Genomic DNA, 26,702 nt, shown 5'->3' with positions numbered 1-26,702 from the left:
ATTGTATTTAATATATTTTACCGTATATAGCCCACGTGATAACTGCAAAATAGAATCATGTAAAGAAAATAGTAAATTTTATAAATTTTTTAGGAAATGTAGAATTGATTTCCTTGTGAATTTGAGTACAGTGATCATTATAATATCACAGTCGTGTACATGTGCTTACCTTTTGACACAATACGCGTGTGTTCTCCGCCATTGACGGCGTTTAGTGAGAGACTTGACCTCCTCCAGATGACGATGACGATGAAGATGTAGCAGAAGGCGATGATAAGAGCAGGTATAATGAGGAGGAGAATTGCAATCAGCGTAATATATACCTGGTAATAGAAAGCAAAGTGTCTAATAATAATATATAACCTTTAGAATAAAAAGGAATTAGAACTTGTCAGCGTGACTAATTTATATGAAATGTTGAAAATTAAAAATGAATTCATAAAATTATGATTATACAAACACCTGGCACTATCCATTAACAAATGTCTTCAAGAAAACGAATGTGATGAATCAGTTTGAGTGGAGTGCATTAGTATACAGTTTAAAATTTCAAAACCAACGCTTTGTATGAATTCCACGTTTAGCATATAGAATATTGATTATTGATATGTTCGTCACCTTGAACTTATTTAAATGACAAAGAAAACTATTAGGGTTTGATAAGATTATGAAACATGATTTAAATCTAGCCGATTAATCTAAGGAGTTCCCTGTGAGGTCTGTCAATTTTAAGTTTACCCCACGCCCCCTTAAAAGGAGAAAAAGGGCGTTAAAACATATTCGGTATTGTGATTTAAACGGAAACCTATACTTTTTTGTCCCCTCTGTTATTCTACTTCTATCTTTTTCGCACACCAGGACAAATCTTAAGTGTGGGGTTGCTTTAAGATACAACCATACGAATAATCACGATGTTTCTGTGATTGTTTTTACATCGGATTGTTTGAGAGCGATAGTCCAAATGGAATCAAACCACTCATGTATCTAATACAGCGCGTTTAGTTCTGACGACTCTTTCTAGTACATATCCATCAGGAAGCCATTCGTTTCCCCAGGTACACACAACATTAGACTGCGGGGGTCTTGATGTTGTGGCCGAGTGCAATAGAACATCGGTCGATCACCAATACCGATGATCACATATTCTGGACTATTGCACAGACACCCATGATACATTTGTTTTATTATACAATCACTAAAACACACCTATAATCACTGAAATCTGGACTTTCATGTAGGACTAGAAGTCCTGACTTTCGTCTGCCAGTGTTGACATCTGAGTGACTAAGACGCTTGAAAGGGTATAACTAAATTCCGAAAGGTTCAGGTGTTCAATAGTTCGCACGTGACCGTGCAATAGTGATTTTTTCCATGCAATAGTTCAAGCTATAGCTTATGCATATAGTTAAGGCAAATCACACGTATTGTGTAATAATGACACTTGCATGTCGTTACAGGAGTATGACGAAAGAAAATGATTGTAAGATCAGTTGGTACATTGTTTGCATCCTTATACGAAACGTTCGTTCGAGGTTGTGAGGAGTAAATACACTACAGCTAATAATGCCATTAACCAAGCGTACCACAAAAAGTAAACGTCATATACAGACATAAAACCGCCAATTGAATCAGCCATACAGGATTATGTGAAACAATAGTCTCTTGAAACAAACAATAAACTATTCCAAATCAAGTCAGATATTGGGGTACGCCCTCCAAAGCGAAAACATCAGAGGAAGGAGGTTGTCTTTACTCATTTATACCCTTTAAAGCGGGAAGACCCACCTGTACGCTAAGCATGCGTCACCCAATTCACTGTTGAACATTTAATGATAAAATGCTCAGATTTCAAATATATTCGTGACAAATACTTCCTGGATACAAATATAAGAAGTTTGTTATCTAATTTTTTTGATCGATCTTGTTATGGAAACATAACTCCGTGTCTTATTTTTCGCACACCATTGTCATCATTCGACAATTTTCAATTAACAATTGTTCTTTTTGTAACGGTATTTGATCTGCAATATTTAAACCTCCTTTGTATATGCTCATAGTGGGCTTGACCACGTGGTTTTAAATGTTTTAAAACTCCATATAGACCAGCTTAATAATTTTGACCCAACATGACCATAACTGCCGACCGACCGTTAGACATAATCAATCAATCTGTAAGGAGCAAAAGATGGAGAAACAAGATAAATTTAAAAACAATAACAGATAAAAGAATGAATATTGAAGAATCCGAACGGCTAATGCATGTTTAATATACCAAGGCCCATTTGTGGAAATGGTGATTAGTTAACTCACAAGATTACATAAAATCTCATTTCTACTTTACATCAATGTGTATATAACAGACATGTATTAATAGATAAAGAGTTTCATAATGTCGTGTCAGGTTAGTTTTTCGAGATGTTTTTAAGATTTTAAAACTATTGCTAAATTTTGATGAGGTAAATCATTGCTTGAACACCTCAACTCGGGTTTCTGATAGAGATACAACATTTAGATATAATATATTGCTTTGCGTAGGTGAACATTGTTAACCCTACTGGGAGACAATTTGAGCTTTAACCTCACAAACAATTGTTATAAACACAAATGTCAACGTAGGTTAATTGATTACCGTAATTCATTTGGGGAAAAAAAACAAAATAAGCTAAAATCAATACGCTCGACACTTCTGAGTTAGTCATTTATATTTTTTCTGCTATTGTCAAAAATCTAAGTAATTAATGAATTGTACCAACGTGTCTCAAACATGTTGCATCCTTTATGTCTTTAAATTAAGTTTTTGCCGTAAATAGCAATTACAGTAATTGCAATCGTATATTTCGAGTGATGACATTTAAAAACCCTGTCTCATATTGCTTGATTACTATATAAACAATTTGCATTAGTCATCCTCAAACATTAAACTAATTAGGCACATGTATGCCGTTATAGCATTTCCGGACTGTGAAAGGCATGTTATTGCTATATATTTTTCTCAATGCACGTCATTCTACGCCATCAACGAACACTCCATTTCAAATAACATTGCCATGAACCGAAATGCGTTTGGTTTTGATTAGTATTGTCAAACGTCTCGTCGACAGCTAAGGTCATTGAAGAATAGCCTCCTCTGATTGCGTGTAGTGAATATTTGTGTGTTTTCGGAGACTACGGTATATTCGTGTTTGTCTCCCTGTGATTGCTCGGAACTGATGCCGCCTTTATAGTTTGACCTCACTGAAATACAGCAGGACACCCCATCCGGTCAAATTATTTAAACAACGGGCAAACCAGTCGTCTCAAATTGCTGAGCGCTAAGTAGGAGCAGCATCTACCATATTATAAAAATACGGTTTTTGCTCGGCCAGGGGACAGAACTAAGAGCCTTCTTGGCAGGGATGAACGTTTACCTAAAGTCCAGAAGTGAGTCAGAGTCAAGGGAGACATTAGGAAAAAGAAAATTATGCAGGAAAAAGATAGGTTCCCAAATTTTACTCGCAATTTACAATCATGCATAGGGGGCAGCAGGTGCAATTATTGCACCCTAGGTGCAGGACAGATTATTAAAAGATTATTAGTTGAACAAAACTGTACCTCTTGTTCGGACAGGAAGCTTTAAAGATGACGATACTGCAGTCATAAACGAGTATCAACATTTTCAAAATTAAATTGAATGATTAAAAGCTATATGATGACTTATCATGCTTTTCGTGATAACAGGTTTTCTCAAATGGAATTTTAAAGTCTCATTTCCAGTAGAAAGCGTGTTAATGTTTTCGTCACTAAAAGAGCGCACTATTGGCTATCAACCCATATCAGCATTTCTGAAGCTCTTGTCGATTTAATTAATATTCTTTATTAGAGTTGATTGGTTCGTAACGGTTATGGTTAATTGTCAATGTTAGTATTGAACTGTTTGATGCAATCTATTGGCAAAATGAACGTAAACTGCGTTACAATTGTATTCCCCTGTTATATTGTTTACGTCATTAATTTGAAGAATGACAATTTTTATTTTAACAATAGGAAGCCCATCACGGATGATATTTTATTATATCATTGTTTATTCTTACAAATGCAATCGGTGTAAAATCTTTCAAATACGATTCGATAGTTAAATATTCAGGCAAGCGATTTTTACCATTTTAATCATTTACAAGTTATCACGCTTTGGTTCAAATTTATGGTCTAAAATAGAAATTTGTAAAAACAACACCCCTTGAGTGCTATACGAGAATACAATCTGAAGAAAACATTTTTGACAAACATCATTATTAAGAGTCAGTGCATAGCTTAATTCATTAACTTTGATACTGATTGATAGAGTATGATACTTTTGATTTTTGTTTGTTAAATACCGACACGGGAAAGTAATATTAACACCGCGCGGTAAATCATGGTCTCTTCGTTTTATCGCAAAGCGTTTCAGGTGAATGGGTTCCTCGCTAGTGTGTCGTTCACTTTATTAACTGTTCCTGTGAATCCAAGTTTAACGATCGCGCCCCAACAACATCATTCCTCACTCACGTAGTTGTCAATAATGTTGATAAAAACACCGACCAAAATAAAGCTTCAGTGCGAGAAAGATAACAATGTTGAAATGAACAAATCCAAATTGGATGCTCCCTAATAGCCAGTGCCTTCTAATGACAGACGTCGTAGAGATCAAATATTTTGATGGCTTGTCATGCACTGCCAAGACGCTTCGGGGAAATGCCAAAGCTCTTATGTCTCTTCATAAAAAACTTTCAATTACCTAGAATATTGTACAGCCGAAATCGGGCCAGGATGTCAACACGGCCGTAGCATATTGCGATTGTCCACATTTAATTGAATTTAGAACTTCTTTTGGCTAATGTACTGCTAGAACAATCGTACTGTTCAATAAAACATTTTCACAAAAAAATGCTTTTAGTGTTATTTTATGCTTCAATGAGTATACACTGTAACAAAGATAAATGCTCACCACTCGCAATAAACAGCTTGCGACCCTATTCTAAGACATTATAACATAATTAAAGCAAACGCACAAATTTACCAGTATGATTATATATCTTAAAATACCTGTACATATAACATACATACAATGCTGTCTTGATGAATAATTAAATAAACATCGGACGTGTATGTATGCAACATTGTTACGTATTGTTATTTAGCTAGAGTGGTCGAATAATCAATTTCACGCGATTAAATTTTGTCGTAGTAAGCGTAAAATGCAAGAATTGCACCTGCTGCCCCTTTTGCATGTCTTTCTCCGTCTTCATGTCGCCATAGATTCTGCATTAGACTTGGCCGCTTTGAAGAAAACCGCAGATAAGGCCAAGCCGTACCATAATCTAGTTGATTTCTAATACTGCTAAAAGCCCAATATTGTTTTTATATTGAGAAGAATGGTTTGGCCCTTAAATACATTCCGTGTGTGTCCAGCAGGGTTGTCCTGCTGGGTGTCTCCAGTACTTTCTTTCACAGAGCGAACATGCCGCAGCCTTCCAAAAATGCAAATATGTATCTTTCACTCACTGGACGACATCATCAAAGGAATACAGCTATTGATAAGACTTAAGAACAAACACTATTGTTCTTTCCGCATTGACCAATAATGTAAGTGAGTGTATATCCCGGTAATGTCAGATATCAAGTTATCACAGGGAAGCCATTACCAACATCTATCATATCTAAAATCTACATCTGTTATATGCTGATAACTGTGGTATTCTAAAACATGCGACTCGAGCATCAGCTTGATATTTCTAAGCATACCTTTCTATAGGATTGACAGTTAAACACTGGTTGGATATATGTAATAAGTCAATGTGAGACACAGTTGTTAATCAGTTTAGAGCATTGAAGACTTAAAACAAGGTTTTAAACAAAATTAAACTTTGTCATGTCATTTTAACCGCATGTTCTTACAGAATAGCGTGTTGAACTTAATTAATTTTGTCACGTGAATATCCGATAGAAGGAACGGGATGTATATACTTACTACCGATGACGGTACAATGAGAAAGAGGGGGTATCAGCTGTGTTGATTAAGGTAGAATTATTTATTTAATTGTATTTATGCTTACCCAAAAGCTCCCTAAATACTTCCTAACATAACCTTTTCCTGTCCTCGGGGCCGTCGGGCCTGTTTTTGAACGAATAACCACAAGGGGATATATTTTTGCTGGGTTGACATTTCTCAACGCCACACTGTGTCAAGCTTCGTACAACGTCCATTCAACACCTCAACACCTTTGTGTTAGCTAATTCATAAAGAACGACGGCAAAATGAGGATATGTAAACAAACAAAAGATATATTTCTACTTTGAAACGTGTTTACCTTCCACATCCACGGCTCAGGAAGTTGCATCCAGCACTGAGGCATATGTCCATCCACGAGTTGGAGGTTGTAAGACAGTAACATCGGAATGGAGAAAATTATCGCACAGGACCAATTCAACCCGATCAGTATACGACATCGCCGGGCTATAGTGAATAAAATGATAAAAGAATATTTCAATTGTACAAAGATGCTACCTTTCAACTTTCGCAGGTAACCTGAATGATACGCTCTCTACGATACGAAAACAGGAACATTGTTAAATAATAAAAACAAAGGGCAGATTACCGTGTGAAAATCAATATACATATATTGTTTAATATTATTTCATGGATGTTTGGTTAAGTCTTGGTTAAATCATCGGTTTTGCCACACATGAGACCAATCAGTATTCAATGTTCGCTACTACAAGCATCCTGACTTAATACTAGCGGTCCCTGATTATCTGCATATAGATTCGACATCTGTGTTTGAAACAAAAAAATAGACAATCTGAAAGCTGTCGATCTCTTCAATTAGCAAGTTTTACAATAGCCACTCAAGATTTAAATCTGCATACCATCCATTTGGGTGGGCTTGTTTATTATCATTCATACTAATTTTTAATGTACATACATGTATAACTATGTTTAAACTTAATGAATAGTACCAGGGCCCATAAAATATCGCACGTTTGGAACAAATTGATTGAATAATCATGAGAATACAAACGGCACGTGTTCCTTAACGGTTATCGGACTCCAACAACCTCAGTTCTATTGCGTTACACTCATTAGCCAGAATAGTGGTACTGTTGACCATGACGGCCATCTTGGATTTCCGATTAACCCGGAAAGTAACAACATTTGATCTATATCATCAATGGAACATTTATAAAAAATTTGACCTGAATCCCACAAGTTGAACTAGAAAAGTTCAAAATGTGAAAAGTTTACGCACGAAAGACGACGGCAGATGACGGACGAAGCATGATGGTTATATGTCATCCCGACCCTTCGGTTCTGATGACCTAATAGCTATGTTAGATATGTTGTTTTTATTATATAATTGTGTCACCCAGACATTGACCTACACACTTGATATAATAATTGTGTCACCCTGACATTGACCTACATACTTGATATAATAATTGTGTCACCCAGACATTGACCTACACACTTGATATAATAATTGTGTCACCCAGACATTGACCTACATACTTGATATCTAATTGTGTCACTTATACATTGACCTATACACTTCACATAATAATTGTGTCACCCAGACATTGGCCTACACACTTGATATAATATTTGTGTCATCCAGACATTGACCTACATACTTGATGTCTAATTGTGTCACCCAGACATTGACCTACATTTGTACATACTTGATATAATAATTGTCAACCGGATATTGACCTACACACTTGATATATAATTGTGTCACCCAGACATTGACCTACATACTTTTGCCTCTCATGCTCATTGGTCTTGCTATTGCATCTAGACGGTCAATACTGAGGGCGACCAGCGCATATGTAGAACCGTAGGTACCAACTGCCTGGATAAACTTGATAAGTTTACATCCAATGTTCCCAGCATACCACTGAATAGTTAACTTCCAGATAATGTCAGTCAGCACAAAGAAGAACGCCACCAGTAAATCTGCAAAAGAATGAAAACACTCTGATTATGCGCGTTTTTATAGTTCAATAAAATAAAGAATATAAACAAGATAATCATCCAGTTTAATTAACCATACACAATCCCTGACGAAATCAAGTTGTATTTGACGAACTCTTCTCTAGGTTTGGTTTGGTTTGGTTTATTTTGTTTAACGTCCTATTAACAGCTAAGGTCATTTAAGGACGGCCTCCCGTGCGTGCGACATGCATGCGTGTGGTGAGTGCGTATGTGTGTTTTGGGAGGCTGCGGTATGTTCGTGTTAAGTCTCCTTGTGATAGGCCGGAACTTGCTTCTCTAGGAAATCATTTCGCCTCAGTATTAGACAATCAGAAGCTTATACAATATTTTAAAGGCAATGGAAATGTTTGTTAGAACCAATATAATTTGGAAGGGTAGTCGGCCTTTGCTTCATCGACGACACCACCAAAGTAACTCTGTGATTTCTCACTTATGATTGAGGTTTAATTTGCCTTAAAAAATGTTGGATAATATAACAACATCGGCGAGATAAATAAGGACGAAACAGCTGTATACTCTGATTTGATATCATATCCACATGTCATCTTTACGTCATTCGAATACATTAATACATGCTCCACTGGAAATGACATCGTTATGCCCACATACCATCCCTGAGGTATTAATTGCACCAGCAGCAAGCGTGTGCAATATCTGAATAGAACAACACACAGATAAATAGTTAATTCATATGTTTATTGGAAGTTTATGCTCACTTGCAATTTTGACTTTATCATTTCATAGTAATAAAAGTGACGAATTGATTATAAAATGTTAAAACATTAATTCAGTTTGAAAGATCGAGAAGTGGCGTCTCAAGAGGAAGAATGTAGGCGACTATCTAAGCTGATTTGTTGAAATGGATTTATATTTGTCAAAAGTCGCACTGAGGAAATGTTAGTTTTTACGTGGGATTTCGAGTGATTGGAGTGTTGGCGACAATCATATATTGGAAGGCATATAGCAAATGCGTGGAGTTGATGTAAATGTTCTGCCCGCTGATTGATCAAATTTTAGTTTCCGGTAGAGGACGACTAGGCTACATCCAGATGTGAGGCGTAGTCTTGTGGGAGATCAAACGTAGGATGTATAAAACAGCGAGATGATAATTAGACAAGTCGTTCGTGGTAAGAATTCGAAGACGAAAAGCAAACATTCTTAGATATTAATCATTTCTTTATCAAAATAATCGTGAATAGGCAAAACATACAATTAAATTGAATCGCTTATCTAATTATAAGCAAACCACTTATCTTACTATGACCATAGTTAGAATGCAATATGAATCATCACTACAGCATGGCCATGACAGGTCACTTGTTTCCTGCTGGTCACGTTTCAATCAATTTGAATAACGTCAGGTTTCAGAACATACACATGTAGGTACAGAAATTCTCATTTTGAATGCAATATTTAAAATAATGAAATTCATTGAAAGTATTATATTTGATTAATTGTATTTTGCCATTTCTTTGATATATACTTTGTTTCAAGTTTCGGTTTTGGTCGTCTCATATCATCACTTCAGGCCTTGGACCCTTTGCATCGACTACTAGAATACCGTGTAGGTATGGCGTAAGAACTTTACCTGCTGCCCCTATTGCATGATCATAAGGGGTGACTTTTGGATCTTATTTTGTCGCTTCTTCCTACACCATTTTCTTCTTCCCAATGACATTGCATCATTTTTTGCCTTTAGTTGAGCGTTTGCACCAGTGAGGAAGGCGTTGTGTTCTGTTCCCTAACCGAGACATACCAAATTCTATAAGAATGGTAGTCACTACTAATACTCAGCTCCTAGGCTTATCGTAGACGGACGACTGGATTGCCGTTGTCGGTATGATGTGACAGGGTCCTACTTGGTGTCTTCAGCAGTACGTTTCAGTGAGGTAGTACCATAAAGTCGGCATCAGTTCTCAAACATGCAGCAGCCTCAAAAAATACACCTCACGCATGAATCTTGCACAAAGGGGATACTGTCCTCCGGTGACCTTAGCTGTTGATAGGACGTTAAATAATACTAAAATAAGCCAAACCAAACGTCCAAGAATGACGCAATAGTTGTATAGTACAGTATGATTTATTTTGCTACATTTTTTCTTAACTGTCAATTTGTTTATAAAGGTGATCATATTCTGTGTGTCTTCTGAACAATCGAGTACGTCAGCATCGCAGATACTTTTCTTGTGTTTTTCCGTTTGCAAAACTTCATAAATTCGTCTGTAAAAGTAATGTGTATACAGGAGATGCGGTACCATTTGAAACCATGTTGTTGGAAGCAGTCGTCATGCCAACAAATACACATCATAGAATGAGGAAAATGTGCCCATATTGATTTCGTGGCCATAAATGCTGAGGGGAGTCTTGACTTTGTTGAGCTTCCACTCCCCCTTAAGTGTATTAAAGGTAAATAGAGAGGTTTAGTTAAAAATGAAGTAAGTATTAATTAATCACACGTCCCAATCTGGAGATACTATACCAAAAATGACACATAGTCCTATTAGTTTCCACAACAATGCACATATCAAAATAATGAGATTGCGTTGGGATGCGGTAGGGAACCGGTGATTCCTTGCCTATTGATGTTTAATACATAGATTAATTTATTATATAACTTGAGTATAGCGTAATTCAGCAAACATAAAGTCAATCATTCAAAGCTTTTTACAAGGTACTTAAAGTAACGTGCATTACGAAGACAAAGTAGCACAAAGTTTACTTTTAGGCAACAGCAAAGGTTATATGAGAACAGATGAAAGGGAGACACATAAAGAGGAAAACCAATCATAGAAGGAAAGAGCAGTAAAGAAAGAAAGAACATATCTCTTATCAAAAGTATGGAGAAGATCAGTTTGGTCTGGTTAAGGTTCCCTAAATAAAAGCCACGGGAAAACAATTCAATTATTCAGTGGGCACACTTTAAGTAACTTGCTATGGTAAGCATGCGGTGGGATACAGCAGGCCTTATTCTATGGCTCTTCCCTATACAGAAGACAATGGCGGATTGGCTGTTTACCAAATGTAGTCTTGAAACTTTAGATCGTCAAACGATCAAGTAAATATACAATGTCTGGTTGACCTGCGGAAGTCCGACGTCTTCAATCGTTTACTACAAAGAATATCCGGGCTCAGTATTCAGAAAGCTTAGACTTATTTTAGGTAAACGAAATTGACGTGAAACCATGTGTAACATCCCAAAATAGTGGTAACTAGTGGCGATAACTCTACCAATATTGATAGCAACGAGACGGCTGGAATCTATTATTGATCAAGTCATTCCTTACTGAGGAGTTAATGGTTACAAATTGTTTCCTGGTAGCTCCCCAGTGACCCTCTGGCGACACTAGATCTGTTATCATGCCTTTAAATGCTGACTATTGTGAAATAAATAAAGATTAATTTTATAATCTTTTTTTTTTCAAATGCGTACAGCGATTTAATACTCTCTTATCATGATGTGGGTAGCGGTTAACAGAAGATGTTCTCACTTACTGTGATATATAATTGTGTTTCGTGTTTGGTTAAGGAAATAATGTTATTTTTTTATACTGGGGTGTAAACGGCATTTTACAAGTATGTTAACCTGACACGAGTTAAAAACCAGAAACCAACAAAAAGTACATCTTTTTTTCTTTCTTTTTATGCTACTTTACAAAACCAGTAATCTTCACTCATTAGACGCTATACAAATTGACGAAACAGTCCACAACTAAAATGATTTCATTTCGGCGGGAATGTTGTCATTAAGGGCCTAAAAGAAGTAAACAGAAAATTTTTCCACAAAACATCATCTTTTATTCCATGTTCTTGACACGTTTTCAAGATTTGCATCTTCAAAACACCCATTGCTTTGACTGATATCATGGTTTAGAAAAACCACACAGAATATAAAAAATAGAACAACACGCAATCACGTCTGTGCCGAACATTGTGCATTGCAGATTTACGTAACAGACCGACGCTTACCGAGATTTAAATGTCAATTTCGTTGGCAAGCTAAATAGAGAATACATAACGGAGATATCAATATATATAATCGACAGACAATATAACTCATGAAATTAAATTATTACCTAACATGTTGATTCAAACTATTCAGCCTTGTATCTAAATGAATAAGAAACAACATATCTGCTTTTAGGCTATATAAATATAATATCGATGCATTTACATATCAAAACAATCTAATTAAAATCTAGATGGTCATTATCACTACGTTACAGGAACATCTAACAACATCCCATAAGGGGTCACATCAGGGTGACCTTTTGGATTAGCCAATCAAATGACTACTTCCAGAATCTTGGAAGTGAATTTTATATGTCCGAAGTAGCATGACTAGAATGCATAGCTTGTATAATCTGTCAATTTGTTTTGAGTCATTTCGTCCCATAAAGCATATAACTATATACTGTGTCGAAATGGTTTGCTTCAGATGCATGCTGTGACAAAATATTTTGCTTCGATAATATCGACAAAATGCCAATTCGCCCTGAAAAAGAAATCTCGGAGGTCATCAGAACGTGACCCCTTGTGGGATGTTGTTAGATGTTCATGTAACGTAGTGAGAATTACCATCTAGATTTTAATTAGATTGATATCAAAATAAAGATGTGTTCATTTGTGTCTACTTTGTATATTGAATAAACCATAAGCTATGTCAACACTCACTTTGTATTGTCTAGTGTCAAACGTTATGTCAGTTTCAATCTAAGACCATTTAAATTGGACAGTATATTATCTTAATGATTAGGGTATTATTCGGTGCTCTCAATATTTTACTATATTTTTCATTATTTTGTTTAACCCTATTTATAAGAAAAATATAAGCCTTTTACTGGTCTGAACGCGCAATCTTGGTCCTCCCTATGACGGGTTTATCTTACATGGTCATAAGAAATTGTATCTTACCTCGGTCTTTGAAAAACATAAACTTACAGTTCGTTTCATATAAAAAAAGGAACAGAAAAACATCGACACGAGAAAATCTTCAAAAGGTATATTAAAACTTTAATAATCATATAGTATAATGACGTTTTCCTACAAGTTTATGAATCCGAAAAGACAATCGTATTCTTTTCTTTTTATTGACATCCCTTTATTCAGCATTCTGTAAAACTGATAAATCCCTGCTCACTTGTTTTATTTATGAATATCGTGCGATCTTTGACTATTCCATTATCCCCGTGATGATGACGTTTGAACTATTCCGCTCGGAAACGACTGATTTATGATAGAATGTAAACATTAATCGTTATTTCTGTTGTTTATCGGGCGTTATTAAAACCTGTGTGAGTTACGTGGAATGATTTGCCTGCCTTTTGCAGTGCTCTAGGAAATCAAAATGTATTCATCCGAGAGAAATATGGCGCAGCCAGTGACGTTGATCTAAAACCTTTTGATTTTTGCTATTGAATTCTATACAATCATTAACACCAAAAATGTCTAAGGGAGATTGTTCATTACAATTTAAACCCAAGTGTTTATTCAAAATAAACAGGAAAGTATGGCCTTTCATCGAAGGCTAAGATTTATAACAATACGTGCAATTTAAAGATGTCCTTATGCAGAAAGTAATGCTCTCTATGTAATTGAGTATGGATACGAGTAGTCTATAAAATGAAGCGTTCGTTTGGTGGTTGCAAATAAACCACGAATAGAAAAAATAAACAAAAGAATATTTGTATATGTGTTACATATTGTTGCATGGGCTAACAAGGATGGTTTGTATCCATCGACGGTGTAAACATGTATGATTTATACAGTCTGAACATTGTGTTAATCAGACGTTTCTTTTCTGAAATTAAATTACATTTTTTACTTTTGAGAAAGTCAATATTTTATGTTGTCGTCTGCAGAACGAATTTTTTAACGCCGACGGTTGAGTTTCAGAGTCGGATTTATTTCAAAATTCTACAATATTCATCCTTTGACCAAGCAAGACGTGTTAAAAGCCAATACTCTGTAGTGCCAGTTTAATCTCCGATGATCATTAAGAACCATGAGTCTCTTGTGTAATGGTGATTACAGTCCTGAAAGGCCTGATATGCCGAACATGTTTATGGTAAAATCCTTACAATTTTATTTTATTATTATTTTTTAAGATAATTTTTGTTCGACCGTGACTGAATTTCCCTAACATAATTTGATTGGTTTGGTTAACTACATATTGACAAGGGGCAACTTAATCTTTACCGGTAACTTAAACACTGAACGTCAAGCAGAGAGATGATATCTCGGTGAGGGTACAGACAACAGAAGCTTCCTCAAAAAGGGCAAATGTTCCACTTAACATCATTAGTAAGGCATTGCCAGGGGGAGGGAAATGACAACATCTACAATTCAGTAAAATACTTTTATTAACCCCCTTAAGGAATGGTTTAAACTCGCCCGTAAGTGAAATATGTATAAGACATTGCATTAAACAAAAAAGACCATCGCATATCTAGATGAGCGACATATTTTTGTCAGAGAGCCTGAGAAAATACGGTTGCCATATATAAAAATATCGCATCCTATTAGAGCTATTGTTTAAAGCGAATTATCAAATCAGAAAATTCGAGAACGTTTATGGTTCGGGTTGTGGTTTGGTGATTGGAACAAAATACTCCTTTCCCTAATCTATCGCAGCCTCAAAAAAAAGACACATTCACCACGAACACGAATATCGCACACCACGGAGGTCGCCCTTAAACGTAATTTATTTATGTTCGATTATGTCATTTCAGAGATTATCAGAGTAGATGATACAAAAGTCAATGATCATTCATCGATAACTGGGCTCACGAAAACTACAAAGGATTCAATCAAGACTGCGATCAGACACAGAATCCTGCTCTTCACTCTTAATTAAACGCTTAATGACAGTTCATGTCGGTAGTTGTCTAAGAAGCGTCCGGATGACTCGGAATTGGGATGGAGGTCGTCAGACGCGAAGTACTGTGTAGACAACGAGGAAACTTGTTATGAAGTGATTATGATAGGAGATCGAACTTAAGGTTCAATGACCGACATTTCTCTTAACAAGGATTATATTTAAACAATAACTCGCATATGCATATAACGGAGGTGTTGGTATGTATATCTTGCTAGGTGATTAGGTGCCGTATATTGTGAGTTTGAGGCCCAGTCTGGGCACGAGTCATACAATTATCTTTCTTCTCCATGTGTTACTATGTTATATAATAACAAGAACTGTCGCCAGGATGGCTGACTAACACCCCCGCAATCCGCACGAGTCAATGGTGAATTAGAACTGTTAATTAGAGGCTAACTAAGATAACCCAGTAATATAGTGACCAGTTGCCATAACGACCATAATTTTGAGAAATCGGCCCTTCGGTTTAGGAGGAGTTGTCCGGACAAACTTAAAGTTATGGTTCTTATCGAAAAACCTGTTTATAGCGACCAGTTGTCATAGCAACCATAATTTTGAAAAAAAGTGGCATGCACATCTACACATGGTCCTCTATATTTGTGTTAAGTTTCATTGAAATCGGCCCTTCGGTTTCAGAGGAGTTGTCCGGACAAACTTAAATGTATGTTTTTGATCAAAAAACCTGTTTATAGTAACCAGTTGCCATAGCAACCATAATTTTGAGAAAAAAAGCGGCATGCACATCTACACATGATCATTAATATGTGTGTGAAGTTTCATTGGAATTGGCCCATCGGTTTAGGAGGAGTTGTCCGGAACAAATGCGTCTACAGACAGACGGACGGCCGGACGGACAGACAACCTGATTCCAGTATACCCCCCTAACTTCGTTGCGGGGGATATAATTATTTATACACTGCATCGTCTATGACATGCTGATCTGAAGGTTAAATGTTTTACTTACCTGTACTGTGCTTAATAAATATGTATATATAATATACAAGTATGTGCAATTCGCATCGACGTGTGTATATACATTGCGATCCCGGTATAAATTAATACAATAGTCGATAAGGAACTCTGATGATATCAGGGTATCAGTCCGAACCCCACCCCCCTCTGTGCCAATAATAGAACATGCGATACATTCATATAATTGATGACATATTATGTTGATAAATAAACAAATTAATTGATAAATGATAATGCTATAAACAGTAATAAAATGGCAGTCTATTTCAAATGAATTTACCTGTATGTAAGGAATTGACTATAACTATTTTGTCATGTATATCAAACGCAATTCTTTGTGTTCCGGAAACGGGGAAGCACAACCCCGCCGCTATCCGTATTGTATACAGTATGTGTAAGACCATACAGACATTAAATGAAGACTGATTATAACTGTTTTATTATGTACTTTAAAAAGTAGATTTGTGGATGAAGGTATTATCTATTTGTATAAGGGTCTATTCAGATAATTAAATTATCTTTTTCATTTGAGCACGGGTTTAAACTAGTTATATTGTGATTGTGATCTATAGGAACGTCCTTGATTAACACATTTCATATTTTTGTTATTTTGAAATATGTATTGCCCAATCATACTATATCGCGAATTTGTGTGCACGATGTTTTTATTTTTATTTATTTATTTTATTTTTTACATTGTACGATAAAACAACTGTAATTCAGAACAATACAAATCGAAGATTTATGGTTATCAAGAATCGCTGTCATTTTCTGTTCTTCCATATAAATATCTAAATCCTATTTTGTTGATATCGAAAATTGTGCGTGAACTGTAAAAAGCATGTCATGTACCACATGCCGCGCTCCAATTTCCGGTATGAAAGCCTGTTGTACTTTGTATTTTATATAGTGTCAAATAGAAACACATTCTAGCCAACATAAATATATCGTGGGGTGTTAGATAGCAGTGGTGTGTATAATTAAATCTTGTCAGTAATACAACTGTGTTCAGGAATCGTAACGATAATGGGACGCCAGCAAGAGACGTTTTCAAGAACGGTTCACAACATGTTTGTCCAGCTATACCGGAAGTTTAATTAACTAGGCATTGAACTTTAGATTATCATTGAATCATACATAGTACATCTTAAAGACTTTTGTTTAAGGTTTCGAGCCACGACTGTTGTATAAATCTGAATATTTACATTTGTCTGGCATTGTCACTATATAGTCTGTTTGAGAGCTCTGGCACGCGGTGCACTTATCAGGTATTAATACAACACAAACCGGAACTATAATATCAAGGATAATTAAGTTTAACAACTAATTATTTTGTCTACATTATTTGTTATAAAAATATGCCATAAAAATATGTCATTTCCGCATTTCGTTGATAATAAAATGATTAACAAAATTGAGTTTAAAAAAAAAAAAATTGTCCATGTACTATTTTGTTTGGCAAAAAGCACGCGACCATGATCTGGCTGTTCCAATGACGGACAAAAATCTGCTGACTGTCGGTAAGGCGGGAATTATGAAGTTAACATAACATTTAAAAAATAAAAAAAAGTAAAAGGAATGTAAATATAAGCGTTTTACTGTTTTTGTATGGTATTTATGATCTATTTGAATGCCAGAGCTTTGCAAGCAAACAAATCATAATGTGCGTCAATAATGTGCTAACTGTGTTGTTTGCTTTCAAAGCTCTGGCATTCAAATATATCATAAATACCATACAAAAACAGTTCAATGCTTAATTAAAGAATTGTTTAAAATAAAAACGGGTACAGCATAATTGTGTAAAAAAAACCCATTTAAAACACCCAACTAAACGTAACAGTGGAAATAATAGTCAATAATTTGATATAATACAGTGAGGACGGTCACACTTTTTACTCTTTATTGTATGATAATTAATTTCAAATAGAAGAAAAGAAATCAACAAGTCCCATTTTAGACATGTTTGTTTCTGTATCATTTCAATAGTGATTTGCCTCGAATAATCCCTATTCTATCGGCACAATACTTTATCTTCTAGTGCAGTCTCACTGAAATGCAATAATTTTTTTATATCGACATATGCAGGAGCTGATTTCTATAGACGTCAGTGTGTATCCTGTCAGAGAACAGAGCCAATGGCATCCTTCACACTGTTGCTGTCATATCTAAAGAGTAAGACCGTTCAGCGCAGTTAATTTTACTTCCTTTGGTTGTATGAATGGCGGTATATTCGAGTAACTACATGGAAAGTAACATTTTCTCTATCAAGCAGGTTATATTCTATTTGGGATGTGATCAAGCCAGTATCAAATTCATTTTGATCGTGCTATCGATCTATTTATCATTACACAATAACAGCCTTTCATTTATTTAGATAAAATGATTTGTTGTATCTAGTCACTTTTAGATGGAAGCCATATTTTTGTTATGTAATCCAAACATTGTTCTGAAAGATTTTTAAAACGTATGAACCTGCGGGATATTCAGTTGGACTATTCATTCTATAGTTTACACTATCTCGACGTGGCCTTCACAAAAATGTAATTCGGAAAACAAAACTGATATAAGTTAATTTGCCAAATGAAAAACATGGACTTTGCACATTGCTGAGGTCTCCTTTGGAAAGGGCTTTCGTCAAAACGTGTAATTTGGTTTGGTTTATTTTGTTTAACGTCCTATTAACAGCTAAGGTCATTTAAGGACGGCCTCCCGTGCGTGCGACATGCATGCACGTGGTGAGTGCGTATGTGTGTTTTCGGAGGCTGCGGTATGTTCGTGGTAAGTCTCCTTGTGATAGGCCGGAACTTTTGCCGATTTATAGTGCTACCTCACTGAAGCATACTGCCGAAGACACCCAGCAGTACAACCCACCCGGTCACATTATACTGACAACGGGCGAACCAGTCGTCCCACTCCAAATATGCTGAGCGCTAAGCAGGAGTAGCAACTACCATTTTTAAAGACTATGGTATGTCTCGGCTAGGGGACAGAACCCCAAGCCTTCCTCACAGGGGCGAACGCTCAACTAAAGGCCAAAAGTGAGGCATTGTCAAGGGAGACATTAGGAAGAAGAAAGTTGTTCAGAAAGAAGAGAAAAGATAAGATCCCAAATTTAGTCGCCTCTTACGATCATGCAATGGGGGCAGCAGGTACAATTCTTACGCCCTACCTGCAGGGCAGTCAAAACGTGTAAATACGGCACAATGATTGGTCGGCATGACATACAGGTATTCGAGGTAATTTGCCAAAATTCATTTCGAACTTCGTTTTAGATAGAACATTTCAACGGAACGGAACGAAACTTTCCGGTGTCTATGAACAGGAAATGGTTATACTTGCGGAAAATATTCTCTCTGCTACACTTTTTGGGCTGAAATAAAACTTCAAAAAGGGGGGAAACATGAATGTTATTGAAAACAAAAATTACAGAAATGTTTGAATAGACACTTTAGGCAGGTGAAAACGGCTTCAAGTTTTCAAAATCTAAATCAATGTGTACTCATTTTTGTCAGCTATGCAATACAAACGACGATCAAATTTTCTTTCTCGATAGCAAAAACATTCTTGTAGCTGAAAAAAAAACTGAGCGTGATATTTGACAGAAAAATCCCACTTCTTCCGCATGTAAGACACCCTAAAGCTAAATGCCTTAAAGCAATTAATATTCTAAAGGTATGGTGCTGATAGGAAAAGTATGCTTGCTAAGGCTTAGCAGAGCACTTATTAGATCAAAATTGGACTACGGGTCCATTGTCTCTTGTTGCCCCTAAAACACATATCTAAAATATTAGATACTGTAATGATTAGGCTCCGAGTCTCGCTTTCCCAGCCCCTAAACCCACACCACCTGCGATTCTCTACGCAGAAGCAAACTAACCATCGCTATATAATCGTCGCAACAAACTGTCATTGCAATAGGCACATCAAATAAAATCGAATTATTTAAACCTTGCCTATTCACTTGTATTCGATCCAAATCAAATATTTTTCTTCAAAATAGACCAAAATGTATTCCAATCTCTTGAATACTCGAATGTCTTCACTTTTTAGAACTGCCCAAATTAATATCGACACAATCACATTCTTAGGACCATTGTTTTTTTTTTTAAATAATCAAAACTACATGGATTTTTCTCTTCATCACACAGTTAAATCTGCCATTGCCCTTATATCTTTAGTTCATCTTTCTTCGACCTACAATCAAAATACAGTGGTTTTCAATTATTCTAAACTACTGGTTCTTAGAAGGTTATTAGGAAGCGGCATCTATGGTTACGACAAATAGCCTTGGATGTCAGCCTCCAAATGAGGTGTTAATATATTATGCAGAAATCCATGCTATCTACCTCACCCTTGACCACAGCAAACCTAACAACGTAAAGAGAGCCAGAATCTATCTGTCCTACAGAGTTTTAGCAAAGAAAATCTGAATACTATCTTAACTTTTCAGTTTCCTGGTCATATCAGAGTACCAGGCAATGCAAAAACAGATCGCCCTGCAAAAGCGGCATTATCACTTCCACTACCTGATTTTAAACCTCATTTTACCTATTGTAAACCATTTGTAACTATTTTTTATCATCATGCTTGAAAAATAAACGAATTCAATATGTAGACAATAAATTGCCCTCGATTAAAGAAAATATCCATACATTGCATTTATATCAAACTTACAAGAGATAGCTTTTACGACGGCATAGCAAGTCTTGTGGTTCTTTTTCAAAACTTATTATGTATACTCAATTGAAATATCTGAGTCATTTGTCTGTATGACAAGATTTGAGTAAACATAGCCAATTTTTCCATTTTAAAATAAAAGGGAGTGTACCGATATATATTAACATGTTCGATGTCGTTTTGTATTTTACCCATTTTACTCATGACTTTTACTCACCACTTCTGACCATAATAGTGTTGATTGGCAGTAAATAATATGAAGTTAATCATTACTGAAAACACCACCAGTTACTCGTAGAAAATCAACATTAAAATACGGAGTGTACTATTACACATTTTAACAATAATGTTTCATCCAAACAGAGTAAAGGGTAACACTATTAACTACATACATAAACTGTCGGCCTGTCTCCCTGTAGGTGTGTACGGATTAAGGTTACTATAAACCTTCAGTTAGAGCAATGGAAAAACCTGTCGGGATTGGTAGATCTTACCCAGTAATCTGGATGTCTGTGACAATGACAGACCTATTTACTTTGCAGTCTGATGAATTACTCCGCGTAAACTACACAATCCTTTGATGCCAGTTTATGTGTGCTTGCTAATAATAGGGTATCGAAAGGCTGAGCGTTAAAATATAGCAATGATTCATCCGGTGCCTTTTAAATGCTCTCCTTAGATTTAAAAATAACTAACCGCATGATTGCCATGTAGAATGTTATTCTAAATTAAAGTGTAGAGTAAATCAATAACAATAGGTTATATTATTATACTTATCTGACTGAATGAGATAGAACACATTTTTTGTCAGGAGAAATTGGGAATCATTTGACGTACAAGCATGCATGATGTCTACGCCAGGTACGTCCTTATCAAGAAAAGATATTGACCAGGGTTCTCCCTCAAGGACCTTTTTAAAATACATATTAAATTACAAGTGTCCTGGATTTTGTCTAGAATAAATGTAACGGGTCCTGAATATGAGCAAGAATTATGTAAGTATCGCAACATTAGTTTCTTATCACAAAACATGGGAATACGATTTGTCTGCTGAATGTATTCTCTTGTCCCACGAGACGTCTGGCCCATATATCATTGGTCATCTGTCAATGTTTCAAGGTCATGCTTTTTTCGGGAAATAGTGTCAGGTTCACCGATTAGGGGATATTTATAAGCTTATCTTACTGAAATGTCACAATCAATCTATCCAATCCGTGCTTGGACCTTCAGCAACAGTTATTATCTTCTTACAACACTATTTTTGTTTATTATTGTTTTGTTATGTTTAATATTCGATTCGATTCGATTCGAGCTTTTAGATCTTAACATGCAAATGCAAAAGCTGATGTTAATACTGATGAGAGTCAATTACAAGTAGAATTCAACTGATATGTATGTTTTATTTAAAAAAAACAATATTTGGTTGCCCATTAAGATTCTCTGTTACAATTATACTGTAACAAAATTTATTCAAAATCCGTTGACGGTATACAATAATATGAACTTGTATTATTATATATCTGATGCCTAAAATGACGTGATTTAATGTGTAATTTCACATAACATCGTCAACGACTGGGTATTTATTATTTTCATTTGATGTTGCGTTACCTAAAACCGTATGGACAATAATATCATGTTTAGCAAAACATAAGCAGAAGCATTAAACATATCTAAATTACAAGAATAAAATTGTTAATTCTCACAAACCTCACAGGGTGATCCCGTGGTTACTAGGGATGGGATAATCGATCCGACACGGGGTAGGGAAATACATCTGTAGCATATACGTATTCCGTGAATCCGCGATCCGATCCGTAAACCAATCCGTGATCCGTTTCGGTGTATTTATGATCACCTGATGTACCTTCGTTTTTACCTTTGTATACGTGTGTGTGACGTGGTGTATTGTGTTTGTCCATCATGTGTTGACTGTACTTGACTTATCATGACTGACCACGGACAGCTCGTGGGACTCGCTTTGTTTTCCCGCGCTCTTTCCTTCTTTCTTTCCTTTCTGCTCTCTCCCGGCACTTCCCAGCTGGCCGTGGAGCGAACCACATCTGACGGGTCCATGATACATAATTACTATATATTTTATACTGGGTCCCCCAGCACCACATGCAGGGTGAGTAAATAGTTTTAGCTTTATGATTATTGCTTATATCCTATAAATTATTGGAGTATCATGTCTAATTTATATTATCCAGTCTAATCATCTTTATTTCCGTCCGGGTCAGAACGTTTTGTTGTTAGTTCTTGCTGCTAAGATGTGTGGTGCATTCGTTTGTATAATGTTTTATTAGTTTTATCCATGTCTTATTACAGGGGATTTATTCTACCCCAGAAACTTCGCAATACCAAATAAAGTATTGAAACTCTGACAATGTGTTGGGTCTTGGCAATTTGGATGACGGAAGGAACCCGATAAAACCCTCATACCTTCACATTGGCGCCCATGTTTGCTTCTGTCATCGAACGCACCCGTTGTGATATTCACCCGGAAAGTCTTGGGAATCTTCCTAATGTATGATGGTACAGACGGGATTGTGTGTACGTAAACAAGAAACACGTGTGATTTATATCTTTTCATGGACCGGATTATTCCCAGGACTGTGCCCCCAGGACTGGCATGGATTCTCGTAATGGTGAGCGATACTAGTACTAGAGACATTGACAATTTATTTGCGTGTTGCCGTTCCCAGGCGAAGATCTATGTGCTGTGATAATTGACATTTTATATTTGTTTATTGTGTGGAATTGATATAACTTTACTACCTTAGTCTACCTTGTGATTGGTTATACCATTTTTGCTGAATTTTTAGGTTTTTGTTTGCATGATTGACCTTGACCTTGCTCGTTTTTTTCGATTTCCGGTTTTGTACTTCCGGGAAATATTTCAATTTTTTTGATTGATCAATTTTTTTTTGCGTAAACGTTGTTGTATTTTGATATTTTCAACCCTAGGATTATTTTTTTGTATTATTTATTAGTGTTAAATACGTTTGTCTAGGCCCGATTAAGTTGTGGTACTATTTACATGGTATTTTTGTTTATTTATTTATTATTATTATTTTTTTTTTGCTGTTTCGCTGTAATTCTTATTAGGTTTTGGGCAGGGAATATTACTTAGTTGTTTTTCCCCACACAAAGGCCACCTTGTTTCTTTTTCATTGCTCATCTGTTTTCTCTAGTAGTAATCATCAGTACCTATCATTTCAATTCTATTTTCTTAGACATTGATATACTGACATTTGACTTGTGACTTTATTACTTTATTATTTGTTTGGATTGACTAAATGTTCTTGTGTGATTTGTGTTCACCGTTTTTTTACTTGATTCGTGATTGATTATAGTTTGCGCAAATTGATTCGTGTGCGTTTATCAACATATATTGGCCAATCTCGCGTTATTTTGGGTTGCTGAGACTACACATACCGCTACTCCGTTCATAAGAATATGATATAACAAATTGTGTTGTCTTGTTTCTTAAAACTTGTACTTATTTATAATCTTCAACCTAGCATATTTCAGGGTTTTTGTTTTTTGTTTTTTTCATATTTCAGGATTGTACAGTGTCATTATAGAGGTACGGTACAATACATGGTGGTGGTAAGTAACCTGTGTGTACTCTTTGTTTATTTTTATTACTTCACCTTGAACATTATGGAACTCAGCCCCGAGGAAACTGCAGAGGCTACTGCTTTGTTTAGGGCATTTCAGAACCTAGCTGCTAGGCCTAGTGATCCAGACTCTATTAGGGATTGGATACTTGAGTACGCCTCCCAGCAGAAGGAACCTGAGACAGAGGAAAAGGTTGACACTAAGGCCTTAGATATGGCGGTGATGGCCGCATCATTATCCTCGTCCAGGCCTAGGCTCTCTACATTTTCTGGCGACCCACCACTGTCCAAAAGTGATGTTACCTATGAACAGTGGAGATACGAAGTTAAATGCCACATGACAGAGTCACGTCATTCCATGCAGAGCATTTGTGAAGCAATGCAGATTTCCCTTAAAGGTGAGCCTAAAAATATTTTGATGAGACTGAAGCCAGATGCCAGTTTGTATACTATTCTGGAGAAGATGGAGTCAGTGTATGACAGGAATGAGACGACAGAGACGCTACTCGGAACCTTTTACAGCTCTAAGCAGAAGGAAGGCGAGTCTGTCAGCGCTTGGGGACTCCGGTTGGAAGACATGTTATGCAAGGCTGCAGAGAAAACTGGGTATACAGACGCGAAGATAAACTCTATGCTCCGTTCTGTATTTTACGAGGGATTATTACCTTCCCTGAAGGATGTCAGTGGTCATAAGTTTGATTCTATTTCCGATTTTGATCAACTCCGACAAGCCATTAGACGGATTGAATTCAGTAGAGGTTTTGAAGCTAAGGAACAGGTTGACAAGCCGAAAGACCCTAAGCAGGCCCAGGTTAGGATGATGTCAGGGAACTCTGATATTGAAGAGTTGAAGGAGATGGTAGCACAACTCACCACAAGGTTTGAGAAGTCGGAGCAGGACCGTAAGGGTAAAAATGGAAATGGTAAACATGGACGTGGACGAGGACGAGGGAGGGGCAATGGCAAGACTCACTTCTACGGTAATGGACCACCTAACGGAAATGGGAGACCAGCTCATAGTGATGGACAGCAACGACCATTTGTACCTGAACCACCTGTCCAGTATCAGGAATACCAACAGCGGGATGAGCCCCAGTGTTTTAGATGTGGGCAGTATGGCCATCTACAGCTTGGATGCCGTGTTCGTGTGGATCATCAGCGTGGACATTTAAACTAGACAGGACCTGTAGGAGGAGGTTGTCTGCAGGTCTGGATATACAACCTCAAAATATGGAATCCAGGGGGATTCCAGATGAGGGACCACCTGGTCTTACAGGGAGGTGCAACATAGCAGATCTTTTTATTGAAGGAAAACCTGCCAAGGCACTCTTGGACACAGGGGTTACGGTATCGAGTGTCGCTGAGGAATTCTACAAAACCCATCTTGGTCATCTACCTCTTCATGAACTGAAGGATGACGCACTCAAGATTGAGGTGGCTGGGGGAGAACTTTTACCATATCTAGGCTATATAGAGGTAGACATCCAGGTCGATCGGTTGAAGAGAGAGGATGGGACCAAATGCTTGCTGTTGGTTATACCTGATTACGACTTCAATCGTAAAGTACCTGTATTACTTGGAACCAACATACTCACGCATTTTATGGAGCGGTGTGAAGAATGGATCGGACCAAGGTATCTGCAGGAGGCACCTCTCACCACGCCTTGGTACCTGTCATTTAGATGCATATCATTGCAGGAGAAGCAACTTAGGCATAACAGCTACTGCTTAGCTGTTTTGAAAAGCTCGGAGAGGGGGAACGTAGTGATACCACCAAACCGACAGGTTGATATTAGCTGCCGTGTTGATAAGGAGATGCCTTATCCAGAGGTGTGTGCAGTGATACACGCCGCACCCAACTCAGTCCTTACAGATGATTTGGATATCTCTCCAGGAGTATTCACATACAAGTACAGGAGAAATGGAGTCGTTAACGTCAACATATCCAATATCACGACCCGGACAGTTGTTGTGCCACCACGCGCATTAGTTTGCCAGCTGCAACCCGTTACCGTGTGCAGTTTGTTGACCCCAAAGGACGCGGATAGAGAAGGGAGCCAAACACCAGATGTACTGGAGCAAGTTACTTTCTCTCCGATCCTGGATGACGCTTACCTACGCCAAGGCAAGGAGGTAATCGGGGAATACCTAGATGTTTTCTCTCAAGGAGAATTGGACTTGGGGCACACCAAGGCGTTTAAACACCGTATAGAGTTAGACGATGACCGCCCTTTCAAACAGCGCCATCGAAGGATACCACCTGGGATGGTACAGGAGGTTAGGGACCACCTCCAACAGCTTTTAGCTTGCGGGGTTATCAGAAAGTCGTACTCCCCTTGGGCGTCCGGAGTGGTGTTGGCACGCAAGAAGGATGGGAAGCTGCGGATGTGCATTGATTACCGGCAATTGAACAATAGGACTATTAAGGACTCGTACGCCCTACCAAGGATTGAGGAAATCCTGGACTCCTTGTCCGGTGCCAAGTACTTCTCCGTGCTAGATATGAAGAGCGGGTACCATCAAGTTGAAGTCGAGGAAGAAC

The 26,702-nt window shown here is 37.0% G+C and overlaps 1 protein-coding gene across 1 annotated transcript in view; it reads right to left on the bottom strand.

Moving 5' to 3' along the window:
• LOC117317814 (cardioacceleratory peptide receptor-like) overlaps positions 1-26,702 on the bottom strand; it is a 118,816-nt gene that overhangs the window by 2,897 nt on the left and 89,217 nt on the right. Inside the window, exons 3-5 of the mRNA XM_033872757.1 lie at positions 7,775-7,972; positions 6,327-6,472; positions 170-323 (exon numbers count right to left, since the gene is read on the bottom strand). Of these exons, the coding sequence (XP_033728648.1) occupies positions 170-323; positions 6,327-6,472; positions 7,775-7,972 (498 nt within the window). The remainder of the gene's footprint in view (positions 1-169; positions 324-6,326; positions 6,473-7,774; positions 7,973-26,702) is intronic.

This window comes from Pecten maximus, chromosome 19, assembly GCF_902652985.1.
Source record: "Pecten maximus chromosome 19, xPecMax1.1, whole genome shotgun sequence".
In the NCBI taxonomy this organism is placed as follows: Eukaryota; Metazoa; Mollusca; class Bivalvia; order Pectinida; family Pectinidae; genus Pecten; species Pecten maximus.
Note: the sequence above shows the minus strand (reverse complement) of the source record. Positions and strands in the feature narration are given on the sequence as shown.